We start from the raw sequence: 18,514 nt of genomic DNA, 5'->3' as shown, positions 1-18,514 counted from the left end.
TGCTTTGATATCTTTATCTTGAACATATTCAAAACATGAAAAATAGAGAGAAAAAATCAAATAAAGTAATTAACACTTTAAAGCGCCATATCCTCTGGACATGTCCTCTGTCACTAGGATGACATAAAGGACGAGAAATTTGATCGATGGATTTAATGATTTGGAGTGACACAAATGGTTTGATAATATTGTTGTTTATGTGATAGTTATTTAAAATATAGTTTATATATCGTTGTATGGGCCTGTGGAATAATTAGAACTGCGGCGCGGCACACGGCATTGTTGACAAAGGACGATCGATCGATAAAAGACGAGAAATTTGATCGATGGATTTAATGATTTGGAGTGACACAAATGGTTTGATAATATTGTTGTTTATTTGATAGTTATTTAAAATATAGTTTATATATCGTTGTATGGGCCTGTGGAATAATTCAAACTGCGGCGCGGCACACGGCATTGTTGACAAAGGACGATCGATGGATTTAATTAATTGGAGTGACTCAGATGGTTTTATAAACGTGTTATTTATGTAATAGTTTTTTTTAAATAACTGAATGTTACGTCAGGCCCGTTCTCAGCTCCTCGTTTGTGTTTGTCACGTTAGCATACCGTATCGTTTAGCCTGTTGTTGCTCGTTCATGTCTGTTCTTGGTGTTGGATTTTGTCGAATAAATCGCCCCCCAAAATGCGACTTATACTCCGGAGCGACTTATATATGTTTTTTTTTTCACTTTTTTGGGCATTTTATGGCTGGTGCGACTTATACTCCGTAGCGACTTATAGTCCGAAAATTACGGTACTCTCAATACATAGATACTCGGTACTATGAACTGCCAGGAATTTAAAGCCATTATCCACCAAGGATGTCTGAAAGGGTTGATGAATATGAACACTGTGAATACGCACGTTGGAGTGATCAGTTGTTTTCTAACCCAACTTTGTGCGCGTGCGTGCCTGTCCTCAGCTACACGTACGAGCGCATCGACGGACGCGTCCGCGGCAACCTGCGTCAGGCGGCCATTGACCGTTTCTGCAAGCCGGACTCGGACCGCTTTGTGTTCCTGCTGTGCACGCGGGCGGGCGGGCTGGGCATCAACCTGACGGCCGCCGACACCTGCATCATCTTCGACTCGGATTGGAACCCGCAAAACGACTTGCAGGTAGCCGCTCGCCCTGCCTTTGGGGGGGTTCTCCGACCGAGCCCTGTTTTTTTAAATTAATTAATTTATTTTTATTTAGCACACACATAATAACATAAATGTCATATAAAGAAAACAAAATGAAGAAAATGGTCATGCGCAAGGAAGACTAGAAACCCTGACGGGCTTATAAGGTGTCTCCCTCAGATTTCAAGTTAAAATTAAAGAAAGTTTTATAAAAAATATATAATCAATCAATTAGCCGACCATTTTAAGTAGGATTGAAATCAATGTATTTACAAAGGGATGGTAATAATAACTTAATAAACAAATAATGTTAATAGATCCTTAGAAACAAATAATAGCAACATCAAGGCAAACTAATAACAGTAACCAAGGTAACAAGCAACCTAACTCAGGTAATACTACTATAGTTCATAGTGCATATGTGATTTGTCACATTTGTGAATATTAGGGATGTAAATCCCGGGTTTTGTCACGATACGATATCCTATCGATACAAAGAATCGCGATACGATATTTGCCGATATCTTAAAGCCTGCTGTGATTCATTCACGATACATCACGATATAGTGCTCTACGATCGATATAGAACAATATCCTGATTTATAACTCATTCATACGCAAAATCAACAAGGTACTGCAAACTCTTTATTTAAGAAATTACAAAGTGCTTCCAAACGAATGACTTTAAGCCCAAAGGGGAGTGAATTTCCTCGTCTTCTTGGACACTAGCCATAGCACCAGCCCAGGAGCCGCGTAGTTGTCGGCTCCCCTTTCACGTGCCTGCTTTGCTCACAACACAACACGCTGCGCACTGCTCCCGGAAAGAGGAAGCAAGCAACAATGAATTGGATTTCAAAATAAAGTCGCGTCTAATGTCCAAGGTCAAAAACGGGCGATATAGATCGATGTTTACGTTTAGCATCGATGCCAACAAATCGTAGAGCATTATATCGATTAATCGATGTGTATCGATGAATTGTTACACCCCTAGTGAATATGTGTCGTTTAACAGCAGTTTTAAACATGAAGGACGAAAGGTCAAAGAAATGGATAGGAAGTTGATTAAATACTTTGGCACCCCTGAAATGAAGACTACATTTGGACAGGGAAGTTCGTATGTGGGGCAACTCAACTCTAGCCTTATTTCTGGTGTTATGACAGTGATAGTCTTCCCTTCTCCTGTAAAAGCTATTGAGTGTATTGGGGAATAGATTGTGGGTTGCTTTGAAGACAAACTGAGCTGTGTGGAGAAAGTTTACCTGGTATAAGCTGAGAATTGATAGTTCCTGGAATAGCGGTAGTGAATGAACAAGGTAGTTAGCATATAGAATGATTCGGACACAACGCTTTTGTAGACAGTAAATGCGATTCAACGTGGTAGGATGAGTGCTGGCCCAAATTACGTTGGAAGAACTGATATATGGGTAGATTCGGGAGTAATCAAAACGCTGTGTGTCCCCCTCCCCCGCCAGGCTCAGGCGCGCTGCCACCGCATCGGCCAGAGCAAAGCGGTCAAGGTGTACCGCCTCATCACCAGGAATTCCTACGAGCGAGAGATGTTTGACAAGGCTAGCCTCAAGCTGGGCCTGGACAAGGCCGTCCTCCAGGACATCAACCGCAAGGGCGGCCTCAATGGGGTGAGACATGTCCGTCTGGCTGGGCCAGCAGGGCAATGTGACAAAAGTCCTCATAATTTAGTCCTTTAGTCCTTCAGTGACTTCAAAACTACAGTACTAAAACTCGACCATGCCGTATTCGCCTCATGGCCAGTCGTCACACATGTTCGATGCTTTGTCCGAGACTTAACGCAAATTTGATTGGCAGATACTTGCCATTTCATTGCAAAAATCAATGTCATAATTTGACGGTGAGTCACTAAACAAAATTTCCTCCACTCCAGGCATGTCCTTTGCTGCAGTTGTTGTCAGCACATACGGTTCGGATTGAAAAAAACAATATTTTTAAACAGTTTTGTCTTTTTGCACAGAATTGTCTCAAATAGATTAATCCATCTTGTGATCATATCAGGGATCATCTTTCTTTCTTTTTTTTTTAACTCAGTGACCTGTGATTCTTATTCTTGTACCAGAATCAGAATCATTGGCCAAGTTTGTGCATGCTAAACAAGGAATTTGACTCCGGTTGATCCAAGTGACTAACAACATTCAGGTTACTAACAACATTTAAGTGGCAAGAACAGGGTATTATTGCCCAGTGATGTCTCTGAGACTCTATGAGTGGTGTGAGTTCATCAGAGCGACACCCTGGGGAAAGAAGCTGTGTCTGCTGGTTTTGGCATACAGCGCTCTGTAACGCCGTCCGGAGGGGAGTAGTTTTAAACAACTGTGACCTGGGTTAGGAGCAGGGCCGGACTGGGAGATTTTTTCAGGCCAGGAGTTAGTTATGTAACCAGGCCACCCTGGCCTTGCCCACACGTGCATGTTCACACCCACACTTAAATGTATGAGCACAAGCAAAACGCATTTGTGCGCACACACATGCACACAATCATTCTTTGGGTTTTGTTGTGGGTGTACCGGAAAAACAAATCAAAATGTCTAAAATGAGGATGAGCAAAATAATCGAAAGGTCTCTCTGAGTCTGACTGTCTGTCTGTGTGTGTCCTGAGTTGGCCTTTCCCTTGCACTGCTCCCTGGACTTGTCTTGCCAGTATACTCTGCATCTGCTGGGAGTGTCAGAACAACCAGCATAATAATTATATTATTGATAAGAATACATTTAATCAATATCAAAAGAATGATATGGTTAAATATACGCTTTTTTCCCCCAAATGTTTCATGCATACATAGTCATACCTATCAGCTAGTGACCTAGTACTGGGCCTACTTTCTGAAGCACCAAAACTGGCAATATTTCCACCTTTGAATAAGAAACAAATACATATATTTTAATATTACCGTAATTTTCTGACTAAAAGTCGCACCGGAGTATAAGTCGCACCAGCCATAAAATGCCCAAAAAAGCGAAAAAAAAACATATATAAGTCGCTCCGGAGTATAAGTCGCATTTTGGGGGGCAATTTATTCGACAAAACCCAACACCAAGAACAGTCATGAACGAGCAACAACAGGCTAAACGATAGGTATGCTAACGTGACATAAACACAAACTAAGAGCTGAGAATGGCCCTGACGTAAAATTCAGTTATTCAAAAAACTATTACATAAATAACACGTTAATAAAACCATCTGCGTCACTCCATTCATTAAATCCATCAAACGTCCTTTGTCAACAATGCGTGCGCGCCGCTGACGGCTCTTGCACTTAAAAATATTCCACAGGCCCATATAACGATATATAAATTATATATCAAATCACTATTATATAAGCAATAATGTTATCAAACCATCTGTGCACTCTAAATCATTAAATCCATCGATCCATTCCTCGTCCTTTGTCAACATCGCCGCGCGTGCGCCCTGACGTCTGCCTCGTCGTTATTCCACAGATCTACTATATAACTATATTGTAGCGTTAACAAAGTTCAAGGAAAGACGTGGGTTTGGTAAACGGCTCTTTATTTAACAAAACAAACTAACAGGCGTGTGGCGGTGTGGACTTCCAGCCATGGAAGTGGAAGACAGCTCCATAGAATAGGACCGGGCGTCCGTAAAAGCCATGACCGAGCCCCATCCACCGTCCTCGGACAGCCACCCGGCTGAGCGCCGGCCCTCGACTTCCATCCACGGAGGTGAAAGACAGCTCGGTAGAGTAGGACCGGGCGTGCGTAAAAGCATTGTCCGAGCCCCATCCACCGTCCCTGGACGAGTCGATCTTTGTCCTGTATGTAAACAACCGCCGCGCTGCTGACACGACGTCAGCATGACCATTTCCCGTGACTCCCGGTTCAAGATGGTGGACAGGTCTGCACGTCGTCAACCAGCTAAAGCGATCATCTAGTGTTTCTATGTATCTCTATGAAGCCAAATCACAAAGTAGTAGTAGAAGAAGAAGCACATGTGCTTGGCGCTTTGCTGAAGGGCTGCTGACGTCAGCAGCGCGACGTCGCGCGTCACTTGACGGAGCTCTCTTTCACTTCCGTGGATTGAAGTCGGGCGCCGGCGCTCGGCCGGGTGGCTGTCCAAGGACGGAAGTCCACGCCGCCACACGCCTGTAAGTATGTTTTGTTAAATAAAGAGCCGTTTACCAAACCCACGTCTTTCCTTGAATTTTGTTAACGCTACAATATAGTTATATAGTAGATCTGTGGAATAACGACGAGGCAGCGCGACGGACAATGATTGACTCGACGAGCTGCTGCTGACGCGACGTTGCTCTGCTGTCATCACTTGAAATTCAAATTACAGTAATCCCTTGCTACATTGCGGTTCGTTTATCGCGGTTTCCCTTTTTTTTTTAGGGGGAAAATCTTTGAAAAAAAAAACATATATAAGTCGCTCCTGAGTAAAAGTCGCCCCCCCCCCACCCAAACTATGAAAAAGAAACGCGACTTATAGTCCGAAAATTACGGTAATTTAGCCAGGCCCAGTTACAAAGTTTAGAGGAATGTGCAAGTAAGAAAGACTAACAAATGACTCTTCAACTTACAAAATCAACTAGAACTAAATCTAACAATAAATCAGCAGAGGGACAGCCTTATTTCATGGCAGCGGCATGACCTTTTGTCTCCGGAACATCTGACACACCTCCTCGCGGATCTGAAGTGCGGGCGCGGCTTCTGAAAGAGAGAGAGTAGTGATAACAACGATGGAGGTGTGAACAGGAGGGTTGTGGGGGCAGGTGTGGTTATTGATTGTGATTCAGGAGGTCCTGTTGTGTGGGTGGACCGTTCAAACCTGCAGTAAAACCTGTTTTCCTCCTTGGCTTTGCGCAGCATCCTGAGGTTTGGGTGTAAACAATGTTACATATATATATATATATATATATATATATATATATATATATATATATATATATATATATATATATATATATATATATATATATATATATATATATATATTTACATATAAATTGCTCCTGAGTATAAGTTGCCCCCTCCCCCACCCAAACTATGAAAAAAACCGCGACTTATAGTCCGGAAAATACGGTATTTGAAAATGGAGGCAAGCCAAAATGGAAATCACAATGTCCTTTCCAAGGACGCTCCCGTAGAACGAGAGACAGCAAGTCGGGGCTACGATTGGGTGTAGTGCGCGTTGGTGACAACGTTGAGGTTTCGGCAGGTCTGTGATGCGCTTTGGGGCGGGGGTGCAGGTGCAGCAGCTGTCCAAGCTGGAGCTGGAGGACTTGCTGAAGAAAGGCGCTTACGGTGCTTTGATGGACGAAGAGGACGAAGGCTCCAAGTTCTGCGAGGAGGACATCGACCAGATCCTGCAGAGACGTACGCAGACCATCACCATCCAGTCGGAAGGCAAAGGCTCCACCTTTGCCAAGGTGAGTCACAAAGAGTCATCGTTTCCTCTTACTGCTCATTCTCTGTTTTGATTGCTACGTCTGTTTTGGCCGTTTATAATGAGTCAGAGTTCTTGCTCAGCTTTCGGGTCCAATCGGTCTGTCAAATCCACTTTGTGACATGTCAACTTTTTTATTTTGTTGATGTTGTCCAGGCCAGCTTTGTCTCCTCGGGTAACCGCACAGACATCTCTCTTGACGACCCCAACTTCTGGCAGAAGTGGGCCAAGATCGCCGAAGTGGAGATCGACTCCAAGTCGGAGAAGGTACAAAAAAGATGAGCTGACGATGCAATTCGCATGTTTGCTGATCCGCCTCCCTTCCGCCCTGGCCCGCGCGGTGCTCAGGAGTCGCTGGTGATCGACACGCCCCGCGTCCGGAAGCAGACGCGCCACTACAATTCCTTCGAGGATGACGAGCTAATGGAGTTCTCGGAGCTGGACAGCGACTCGGAGGAGAAGCCGTGCCGCACCCGCCGCCTGGGGGAGCGCAGCCGCCGCTACCTGCGTGCCGAGTGCTTCCGCGTGGAGAAGAACCTGCTCATCTTTGGGTACAATCAAGTTGGCGTCATCTGTTAGGGCAGCAACCACTTGGATTATTTTAAGAGGCAATTCATCTGTCCATAACTTTGTCATTGGATCAGATTTCATTTAAAAAAACTAAACAGAACTGATATAATAAATGGCCAATCATAAATTAGGATTCAGTTCCTGATTGGTATGTTACATGTCAGAAAGTTGCTAAAAATGTTTAGCTTTCTTTTCCAAAGTAGAAGCACATATTTGCAAACGTCTTATTTTGCTAAACGCAACGATAATCAGTCCATTTTCATGGAGGACTACAAAAATGTGACAGTCGGTACTGTTTACGGGCTGAAGGTCCGAGGAGTTGATCAAATAGAAATCAGGAATTATGCTGTACGGGCATGTCATATGCATGGAAGATTGCTGAGTTTTTGGATCTTGCCGATGTGTGCAGGTGGGGCCGCTGGAAGGACATCCTCCACCACGGTCGCTTCAAGTGGCACCTGACCGAGAGAGACATGGAGGCCATCTGCAGGTCACCCGCCGCCGACATGTTACAGCACGCATGGATGATTGATTTAGAACAGATCAATGTATGATGGAAGGATGATGAATTAGTGAAACATTAAACACACATTGTTGATCCAAGAAAGAACGGATGATGAGTGAATAGTTGCTTGCATGTTACAAGGATGAAAAAATAAAACGGTGACTCAATGATGATGGTCGCTGAGGAGTGCTTTATAAATGAATGGATGGACAGACGGATGGATAAGATCACTAGATGTGTTTGTGCATGTCTGAGTGGTCGGATGAATGGATGGTTCCTGGATGGATGTTGAGATGGTGGTCGGATAGATGAATGAATGGGCCAATCATTTCTATAAATGAATTGTTGATATAAATCAGGGGTGTCAAACTCGTTTTTTTCACGGGCCGCATTGTAGTCATAGCTTCTATCGGAAGGCCATTATGACTGTCAACCCAAATAAATGTATGAGCACCTTATATTATATACAGTAAAAGCTACAAAACAAACTGACAAGCAACTCGTTTTCAAATCAGATGAGTAAAAGCTGGTCAAATATAAAAAAAAAAAAGACAATTAAAAGTGAAGACAATTTGCAATTCTAGTAATGACCCACGCATTTGATGCACAATTTGTTTTCACGGGCCACATAAAATGATGTGGCGGGCCGTATCTGGCCCTCGGGCCTTGAGTTTGAGATCAGTGATCTAAATGAAACGCTTGTATGTTCCGGCATATATTGTTGTCTTTTCTTTCTTCAGGGCTCTGCTGGTTTACAGTCTGAAGCACTACAAAGGTGACGACAAGATCAAGAGCTTCATCTGGGACCTGATCTCCCCCAGCAAGGAGGGCCAGGACCAGGACCAAGAGCTGCTCAACCACTCCGGTCGGTACCGCAGACTTTTACGAGTCCAGCTGTCTCCATCAACGAGGGTTGACTTCCGCGTGCGTGCGTGTCTGTGCCTCAGGTCTATCGGCACCGGTTCCTCGTGGACGCAAGGGCAACAGACCCAAGAGTCCGCTGACTGTTCCCGAGCTGAAGAATGCCGACTGGCTGGCCCACTGCAACCCCGAAGTGGTTCTGCAGGACGACAGCTATAAGAAACACCTCAAACAGCATTGCAACAAGTCAGAGCAGTCCTACCTTTTACTTCATTCACCCCCAAAAAAGAATTGCGTTGCAACTTTGACAAAGCCACATCAAATTTGGTGGACATGTGCATCATGAGTAGACCCACCTAAAAGTCTAGCGAAACCATATGCCCGAAAAGATACCGGTAGTGAGTGCATCTTGTTAAGCAGCCGACACACTCACCTCATTTTGGCCATTTTCGGTGACATTTAGGGAAGTAGTCTTGTCACTGTTAAAATTCAGCCCCTGAAATCAGAGAGAAATGTCTGTCGAAAGAAGACTCACCAAGTCCCACGAGAAGTCTGCCCTTTTTGTGTGAAACAGTCTGTTTTGCCATTTTCAGGGAGCCTTCACAAATGAACATTGTCAACGAGAACTTTCTGGCTAGAAAATACACAGGAAGCTTGAGTTCGAGGTGCCCTTTGATCAGGCTGGCCATTGCCAAGGCTCTTTCAATGGCAAACTCGCTCTACCAATATGAATTCTGACATTGAAGCCATTTCAACCTCGTATCATGCAGTTTTTGTCCAAGACAAGTCGATCCACTGAAAAGGAGGTGTGGCGTTTTGGCTTAAAGCCGCTGCATAATTGTGGCGTTTGCCGCAATGGACTCTTCTCACCTTGAATTGTGTTTGCGTGTTTGTGTGCAGGGTTCTACTGAGGGTGAGGATGTTGTACTACCTGAAGGTAGAGGTTCTGGGTGAAGCAGCCAATCAGGCTCTGGAGGGCACACCCGCCAGGTACAAGGCACCACACGTACTAACTCATAAATGTAGGACAATGCGCTGCCGCAAGCCATGATGTTTGGTCATTGTTTCAGTTCACGTCAGTGGTAGTCCCTCACGTTTCTGAATGCACGCACACACACACACAGACACACGCACACACCCACACACACACACACTGAAATGAAATGAAACGTTGTAAAGTCAGAGCTCCGCACGAGTGAAATTCATATTCATTTAATGACTCCAGTAAGCTGGACGTGTCGCTGCCTGACATCGACTACATCGAGATTCCGGCGTCGTGGTGGGATGCCGATGCGGACAAGTCTTTGCTTGTAGGCGTCCATAAACACGGTGAGTTACCTGACACAATGTTTGACGCGTGAAGAATAGGTACAGTGTTTGAAACATGCGCCCGAACAGGCTACGAGCGCTACAATGCCATGCGGGCCGACGCCGACTTGTGCTTCCTGGAGAGGGTCGGCATGCCCGACGTCACCGCGCTTACCACCGAGCTTTCCACCGAGCAGGGAGGAGCAGAGCCAGCTGCCGCTGCCGCCGACAGGTAGCGCTATGAAAAGGGGCAACTAAAAACAACAACAAAAACAAAGATAGCCAGAACAAAGCAAACAAAGTAACCTTAGCAATAACAACCTTAGCAAAAACAAGCGGATAAGAGTCAAGTAATATAAGGGTGGGTGCGCGCGCCTTTGTTCTTATTCTTTTGAGCAGCATTGCAAAAGTGGACGACGTCACAGAGAACGCAAACAGTCAAAGTGAAGGAGGAGACGACAACGACAAGGTACGTAGGGCATGCATCTTCCTCGGCAGCTCTGTGACGTTTGCCCCTTTGCACACCTTGTTCAGGGAGAGGAGAGCCGCTTGAGCACCGACGCCGCCAACAAGCCGGATGGCGGTGCTGCTGCCCCAGGTCAGTACCCCCTTTCGCGCGAGCCTCACTATCAAGTGGAGACTTTCACACAACTCATCTGTGGTTGCCTTTTTACACGCAATTTGGATGGATGGAATCTCCTGTCGATCCGACGGATGAGTAGACTAGCAGTTATTTCTGCAAGTCTTACCAGCACAAAGATTGTTTTAGGTGTCAAGCGGCCGTGCCGTCGCCTTGCCACCCTCTTGCCTTCAGAGGGTCGTTTGCCCAGCAGGTGCAGGTACTGCCACATGCAGGGCGGCTCAAGAAGGTGCACCTTTTACAGCATCCCCAATCCACCCCTTAAATGCTGAGTGTCAATCAGGGAGGCATCGGGTTCCATTTTTTTATAGTCTTTGGTATGACACGGCCGGGGATCGAACCCACGACATCCCACTCTCAGGGCGGACAGTCATACCACAAGGCCACTGAGCACTTTACTGCTACACGCAATTTACTGTGTTTGAAGAGGAACAAGCAAAAAAAAAAAAAAAGCACATCAGCAGCAAATGAGGCAGGCTCTCTTTTTGAAAGGCAGACACACATGAACAGTTTAGTACATCCCTGTGTAAAAGGGACAAACAAGACTTAAGAAAAAAGGTCAGGACGTCTGTATGAAAGGCACTTGCAGGCTCTGCCTGAAAGTTGAAGGCAGATTTTAAAAAAAAACAACAACACTATTTTGCTCATTCCTTGTGTAAGGCACAAGAAGATTAAAAAAAAAAGTTTTGCAAGATAACTGTCCTTTAAAACTGAGGTCCCCAACCACCAGGCTGTGGACTGGTACCGGTCCGTGGGTCATTTGGAACTGGGCGGCACAGAAGAAGAAAAAAAGATCGACAAGCAAATAATTTAGGTCAAGACGCTCGTCCCGGTCGCGTAACACAGTGGTCCCCAACCTTTTTTACGCCACGGACCGGTTACATGTCAGAAATATTTTCGCGGACCGGCATTTATATAAATAAATAAGACATTTATATAAATAAATAAATAAATAACACATTTCTAATAAATATATAAATACAATGAAATAAAATGATACGACTGACATAAAAACAAGTACAAATCACAAAAATAAAACTCACCATTACGTTGAATTAGTGGGAGCACTGAGTTGGTTTCTCAGAAACGAGCCGGTCCCATCTAGACGTAATCGGAGACAATGACACCCGAAGTGATTAAGGTTTGTCTTTTATTGCAGGATGCTTGGGCTCCATGTGTTGAAGCAGTTTTGAATGCTTCATTGCCTGGTTAGTTAGCCTGTCGCCACATATTAGCTTTGCGGGCTCAACTGGGGAAACATGTCACGTGACCGGAATTAATTGATCGTCGACAAAAAAAAAAAAAAAATTCTGTGCGGCTTGGCAGCCCGGTACCAAGTGACCCACGGACCGGTACCGGTCCGCGGCCCGGTGGTTGGGGACCACTGGCGTAACATGTTTCCCCAGTCGAGCCCACAAAGCTACAGAGCAGATACTTAATGGTGAGTTTTATTTTTATGCGGTTTTTATTATAAATGTTTCTTATATTTATACAAAGGCTGGGCCGTGAAAATGTTGTCTGACATGTAACCGATCCGTCGCGCAAAAAAGGTTGGGAACCGCTGCTTTAAAAGACACGGGTAGGTCTGTGTGATAAGTGCAGGCAGAAAAAAAGACCACTTTTGCAGATGGTGAAGCGTGAAAGTCAGAGCAGCCTATCGATGATGTTTGCCTTTGACGCTCGCCAGACTCGCATGCAGCGGCTGCTGACTTGTGCGCCCAGGACGCCACGCTGGTGACGACCATGTTCGGTGGGGCGGTGGGAAGCGGCACGGGAGTGGCGGCCCTCCATGTAGTCCATGCACGCCCCCTTTGGCCCACCGGCCCGGCGCTGACAGCCCGCCTGCGCCGCCTCATCACAGCCTACCAGCGCTTCACGCTGCGCCGCGAGCCCCCGCTGCGCCCCGACTTCCTACTTCACGACGGCCTGGCGGGCCTTGGGGTGGTGGCCGGCAGCCCGGGATGCGCCCCTCTCGGGCACCACGGGGGGGGAGCACTGGCTTGGCAGCTTGGCGAGGAGTTGAGGCGCTGCTCCGCCTCCCACGCTGAATCAGACGCTGTTTTTATGGAGTGGCAGAGAAGGTGAGAGGATGATTGACACATGACTTTGTCAATACTTTTTGCAACTTTAAGCGTGAAATGGACAGGCAGATAAACATCAGCTTAGCAGATCTCTGTGTGAAAGACACGGACAGATGAAAATGTAATTTTCTTTTTTCAGTTTGTGCGAATGTTTGTGAAATCCGCAAATTCCACTCTAAAATTTTTGTGTGAAAGGCACAGGGTAAATAAGATGGAAAATTTGCAAACAGGTATCAATCTAAAAATTGAACTAATGTCTTTGAATGGCTCAGGGCAATCAAACAAATTTAATAATCTGCATGTTAACATGTCAGGCAAGTCAAAATAAACAATTTGTGTGTAAAGCCAGGACAGTTTGTTTTCCTTTCTGGTCGGTGTGTCTGAAAGGTCAGTTGTGTATGGTGTTTGTCAGATGGAGCCGGCGCGAGCATATGGACTTTTACCGCACAGTGTCATCCTTTGGCGTGGCCTTCGATCCCGAGAGGAAAGCCTTCGACTGGTCGCAGTTTCGCGTGCTGGCGCGACTAGAAAGGAAGACGGACGACAGCTTGGAAAGATACTTCAATTCCTTCGTCAGCATGTGTCGCACCGCCTGCAAGCTCCCGCCCAGGAAGGAGGAAGGTGATCTGTTTCAGGGCAGCACAGCTGCGCTTGACTAGAAGCTTTAACACAGGCACACAGCCACGCTTCCTTTTAAAGAACATTGCCGGCCGGTGTTCTACTCAAAGTCATTGGCATGCTAATGGACAATTAACATTGGCATCCGGGAGTGATATTCCCTCAATTATGTTGCAGGAACACATACCGTAATTTTCGGACTATAAGTCGCGTTTTTTTTCATAGTTCGGGTGGGGGGGCGACTTATACTCAGGAGCGACTTATATATGTTTTTTTTCACAAATTTTTACTTGATCATTAACACATCACTTACTTACAAGTATGGTTGACCACTTCATGTTATTTTTAGTTTAGTTGATCACTTCACATGCTTTGATATCTTTATCTTGAACATATTCAAAACATGAAAAATAGAGAGAAAAAATCAAATACAGTAATTAACACTTTAAACCGCCATATCCTCTGTACATGTCCTCTGTCACCAGGATGACATAAAGGACGAGAAATTTGATCGATGGATTTAATGATTTGGAGTGACACAAATGGTTTGATAATATTGTTGTTTATGTGATAGTTATTTAAAATATAGTTTATATATTGTTATATGGGCCTGTGGAATAATTTGAACTGCGGCGCGGCACACGGCATTGTTGACAAAGGACGATCGATGGATTTAATGAATTGGAGTGACACAGATGGTTTTATAAACGTGTTATTTATGTAATAGTTTTTTTAAATAACTGAATGTTACGCCAGGCCCGTTCTCAGCTCCTTGTTTGTTTTTGTCACGTTAGCATACCGTATCGTTTAGCCTGTTGTTGCTCGTTCATGTCTGTTCTTGGTGTTGGATTTTGTCGAATAAATTGCCCCCCAAAATGCGACTTATACTCCGGAGCGACTTATATATGTTTTTTTTTCACTTTTTTGGGCATTTTATGGCTGGTGCGATTTATACTCCGGAGCGACTTATAGTCCGAAAATTACAGTACACACACACAGGCAATCAGGAAAGAAAACACTCTAATAGAAAAACACCTGAATCAAGTGCTCAAAATGCAGCATTGAATGGGCGGCCTAAGTTGAGTCTCGTATGGTAATTCAGAGTACCGAATTTTCTGCACTATTAGGCGCACTTAAAAACTTACATTTTACTCAAAAAAACAGTGTGCCTTATAATGCAGAGCGCCTTATATATGGATCAATTGATGAATTTGTTGATCCATACTGGTTGTACACAGTGCTCTGCCAAAATGTTTCAGTACGTTTTAGTACGACTAGTAAATTACAAGGTCGCATCGCTTCCCATCATTACAGCAACTGTCGTCAGGGGGCGTCACCGAATAGCTGTTTTACCCGCGAGGCTATTTCATTGCAAAATAGGCTGCTCCGTTAATGTTTCGAGTAAATTTGCGGATTGATATGGAAGGGAAACACAGGTAAGCACTACCAATGTGTTAGATCGAACTTTAGTCAGTTCCGATCATTTTATAGGAGATCGTTTGAGAAACGCGATCGTTTACACTTTGCTGAGGCTCATGGGGGTCTGCGAGCTGAGGCCCATGGGAGTTTGCGGGTGGCTAATGCTATAATAATAGCTGCTATACGCACAAGGCTATTTCATGTCAAAATAGGCTTCTTTGTTAATGTTTTGAGTAAATTTAAAGATCGATATGGAAGGGAAACATAGGTAAGCAGTACCAGTGTTAGATCGGACTTTAGTCAGTTCTGATCATTTTATAGGAGATTGTTTGAGAAACGCGATTGTTCACAGAGAGCTCATTGGTTATTGGCTAGTGGATGCATACCGGAACCCTAGTCAACCTCAGTTTGTTGCAGTATAGCTTCTATTTTATGCGCCTTTTAATCCGGTGCGCCCTCTATATGAAATAATTTCCAAAATAAAATATTCAATGATGGTGTGCCTCATAATCCAGTGCGCCTTTTGGTGCGAAAAATACGGTAGTTGACGTTTGGTCGTTGAGTGAATACATTTAGTTTTTTATATTTCTCATAATTTCAAGATTAATAAGATAAGCGTCGTTATTTGTATTTGTTTGCGTATTTGCCCAGCCTTCGTCTCTGGCGGTCCTCTTCTCTGTCTGAAGCTGTATTCTCCCCATCCTCTCTGCCACACAGGTTTGACGGACGCTGCCATTCCAGTGGAGCCTCTGACAGAAGAGCGAGCTGCTCGGACCTTATACCGCATCGAGCTTCTCCGCAAGATCCGCGAGCAGGTGACTAAATCGCTAACGCCGCAAACGGGTAAGCTGCCGAGCGAGTCATCCACAGCCGGGATCCCGGTCGCCCTCAGGTTCTGCGTCACCCGCTGCTGTCGGCGCGCCTGCAGCTGTGCCGCCCCTCGCTCTACCTCCCTGTGTGGTGGGAGTCGGGCAAGCACGACCGCGATCTCCTGGTTGGAGCGGCGCGACACGGCCTGAGTCGCACTGACTTCTACATCCTCAATGACTCGCAGCTCAGCTTCCTGGAGGCCCACCGCAACTACGTGAGGGGACACCACGCCTCGCATCTTCACAGGGTACGTGAAGAAAAGTGCCTGGGCTCTAATTGTGGATTGATTGATTTGATTGCGGATGTTAGCAAAGAACTCTACTGGAGAAATCAAGAGTGGCCTTTGATTGTCACCTAAGCCATGACGTACGTACATTGCCAGCCCCATTAAACAGAATTTGACATCAAGAGTGGCACATTGCTCCTTGTTGATTTTTTCTTTGTTTCATCATCGAACAATGGCAAGTAAACAACAATGACCACGTCACAAACAGTAACTGCAATCAAAATGTTTTAACTTCAAACGCAATCCGTATGTTTCTCAGATTCCGAGAAACATTTCTTGATGGCGTATGTATGAATCGCAAGGCACCATCGTATTATTTTTTTGTGACTAAACCTTCGATTGATCTGCCGTCCTCCCCAGCTGCCGCCCCCCCACTGTTGCCTGTACGACGCGGCCCAGCCTCCAGACTACCCCCAGCAGGTCACCATTCCCTCTGCTCCCTCGTCGTCCTCCTCCTCTTCTCACCTCCGCGCTCCGCCTCCACCTACCTTGGACGAGGCGACTGCTACAGGCCTGGGAATGGTTTCCACCTCTCGGGGGGACTTCCTGGACTGCCCTCCACTGGACGAGAGCCTGGCCGACCTGGACCCCATGTCTGCGGAAGCCTTGCACGGCGCCAAGGCCTCTAAGGACACCCTGAACGGCTTCCCCTTTAACTCAGCGGCGGGCGGTCAGAGAATGCTTAACCCGTATGGACGACTGGGCGGGGCCGATCTTTGCTCCGAGTTGAGGAGCGACGTGCTGGTGGGTGAGCAGGGATCGTCTGAAGAGACCGGGCTGCTGGCGCCGTCCGTGGAGCTGGATCGGCTGCAGGTATTTCAGCATGCTTCCCTCACCGCACACCAACCAACAAATGGAAACATGCCACTGTCCCCCCAAAAGAAAAGAAGCAGAAAAAGAAACAAAGCGGGCGCAACAGTAACATGCAACAGTTTTGGGCAGCTCCTTCATCCTCCTGATAGCGGTGAGCGCGCTGGCGAGGTCCAGTTGTGCTGCCCCTGTCAGAAGTGGTAGAAGCCGGCCCTGTATATTCTTAATACATAAATGTAAGATAAGAAGAAGCCAAATGAACAGGATGATTGCATCACTTTCTTTCTTTCTGTCCGTCTGCCGGTACTGAGCAAGCATTGCGTGCAGGCGCCCTGGGACGGGACCGACCACTCCAGCCCAGCTCACCACATGTTCAACGAGTCGGACCCCATCTTGGGTCCCACGGGCTTCCTGGAGGAGGACGAGGAGTCTGGGCGGGGCGATGGCACAGCCGATGGGACTCTGGAAGAGTGTTTGGGCCTCCCTCCCCCGTCTTCGCCCTCTCACCCCTCGGCCGCAGACTCCGTAGAGTCGTCCAGTTTCCTGCTTTTCAAGGTTTGTGCTGCTTGGCGGGACTTAGACTCGTAGCATTGTTCATTCTTCTTATTGCACACAGATGAAGTTCTCGCCTTCCGTTTGCGTCCAATTAAGAATACAGTCTTTGAAAGGGAAAGGATGAATAATCCAGGGATTCATATCAGACAGCTTTTTAATAGTTTGAAAAGATCCCCGGTTCGCCTGTTGAACTCGTCATGACGGCAATCCCTAAAAAGATTCTCAACTGCTACGGACCTTTGTATTGGTCAGCTGGAATCCCGTCATTTATTGTCGTCGTCATCCATATTAGATGATTTTCAATGGGCTCGCTCTGCCAAATTCAGCTTTGTCAATGAACAGGACTGTAAACTCTGCTCATCCGTTATGAGGGAGCAAATGGCAACAGGTAGGAAGTCGCACAAGTTTAGGGACCTGACACTTAAACAGAGAACCTGTAGGAATGCTACGAACAGAGTGCAGGTTACCAAAAGTGTGTGTCGCCATGATGCGAAAAGGTAACGCAGTCAGTCAGCATCACTCAAAGCGCATGCTTCTTTGTTGAATATCTGGACAAAGTAATATTTTGCCATCAAAGCCCTTTTTCGCTCTGTAGAAGCTTACAGGAAATAAGCAGCTGATAAACTTTTGTCTTATCATAAATGTGTTGGAACAAAAAAATACGGGTAGGAAAGCATGGGTGGTGTCAACTTTGAAACCCAGCAAGAGTATTCAAATAGTCATGAGTCAGCAGCGCTAGTTCAATGCGTATATTGTCATTGGCTGACCAGTCAGGCTGCAGCCAATATGGGCCGGTCTGCTTTGAAAGCAGCCAAATAGGTTGAAGCATTGTCCGCTTTTGGACTACGATGCAATTCTCTGCTGATCCGTCTGGTTGTGATCAGGACATTGGCGTGAATGAAGAAGCAGGCGTGGAGGAAAACGACCTGGCGGCGAGCCCGCTGCCGCCCTATATCCCCCCGCACATCCCGCTCTCCTCGCCCGACATCGCGGGCCACCGGGAGGAGGATGTCGGGAGCCAGAACGCAGATGGAGATGCAAGTGAAGGCCCGGGCAGAGGTGGGTTCCGCTTTGGCGGCAAGTGCCAAGACGTGGGCATGGAAAAAGATGGCCTTCTGCTTGACGCGCACAAAGGTATCGGCACAAGTGGCTGCAAAAAAACTCAGCTCGTGGCCTCTCCGTCAACGTACGAGGGTGAGAGAGCCCGCTGAGCTCATGACGTGTGCTCAAATTGAATGCCGGTTTCTTAACTCGGTATTACATTGGACAAGGGCGAGGCTTTCAAAGTGGGGTTTCAAAGTGGGGTATCAAGACAGGCCAAGGTTTGAAAGTGGACGTTGAGTAGGAAATTCAGGGTCGGCTTTTAAGCAGAAGACTCTAGCCTTACA

At 46.1% G+C, this 18,514-nt stretch overlaps 1 protein-coding gene across 12 annotated transcripts in view; it reads left to right on the top strand.

The window, feature by feature from the left end:
- Nucleotides 1-18,514, top strand: part of chd6 (chromodomain helicase DNA binding protein 6) — an 86,209-nt gene that overhangs the window by 49,980 nt on the left and 17,715 nt on the right. For all 12 annotated transcript variants that reach the window (XM_061291951.1, XM_061291960.1, XM_061291961.1 and 9 more), the window contains 20 exons: nucleotides 968-1,163; nucleotides 2,642-2,806; nucleotides 6,407-6,586; nucleotides 6,760-6,870; nucleotides 6,952-7,154; nucleotides 7,583-7,663; nucleotides 8,419-8,543; nucleotides 8,626-8,785; nucleotides 9,440-9,529; nucleotides 9,765-9,868; nucleotides 9,938-10,079; nucleotides 10,247-10,316; nucleotides 10,382-10,445; nucleotides 12,175-12,568; nucleotides 12,981-13,189; nucleotides 15,323-15,420; nucleotides 15,498-15,722; nucleotides 16,122-16,574; nucleotides 16,899-17,126; nucleotides 18,011-18,185. In XM_061291951.1, the coding sequence (XP_061147935.1) occupies nucleotides 968-1,163; nucleotides 2,642-2,806; nucleotides 6,407-6,586; nucleotides 6,760-6,870; nucleotides 6,952-7,154; nucleotides 7,583-7,663; nucleotides 8,419-8,543; nucleotides 8,626-8,785; nucleotides 9,440-9,529; nucleotides 9,765-9,868; nucleotides 9,938-10,079; nucleotides 10,247-10,316; nucleotides 10,382-10,445; nucleotides 12,175-12,568; nucleotides 12,981-13,189; nucleotides 15,323-15,420; nucleotides 15,498-15,722; nucleotides 16,122-16,574; nucleotides 16,899-17,126; nucleotides 18,011-18,185 (3,473 nt within the window). The remainder of the gene's footprint in view (nucleotides 1-967; nucleotides 1,164-2,641; nucleotides 2,807-6,406; nucleotides 6,587-6,759; nucleotides 6,871-6,951; nucleotides 7,155-7,582; nucleotides 7,664-8,418; nucleotides 8,544-8,625; nucleotides 8,786-9,439; nucleotides 9,530-9,764; nucleotides 9,869-9,937; nucleotides 10,080-10,246; nucleotides 10,317-10,381; nucleotides 10,446-12,174; nucleotides 12,569-12,980; nucleotides 13,190-15,322; nucleotides 15,421-15,497; nucleotides 15,723-16,121; nucleotides 16,575-16,898; nucleotides 17,127-18,010; nucleotides 18,186-18,514) is intronic.

Source organism: Syngnathus typhle, linkage group LG11 (assembly GCF_033458585.1).
Source record: "Syngnathus typhle isolate RoL2023-S1 ecotype Sweden linkage group LG11, RoL_Styp_1.0, whole genome shotgun sequence".
Classification (NCBI taxonomy): Eukaryota; Metazoa; Chordata; class Actinopteri; order Syngnathiformes; family Syngnathidae; genus Syngnathus; species Syngnathus typhle.
The sequence above is the reverse complement of the archived record's forward strand: the minus strand, read 5'-3'. Positions and strand labels throughout refer to the sequence as shown.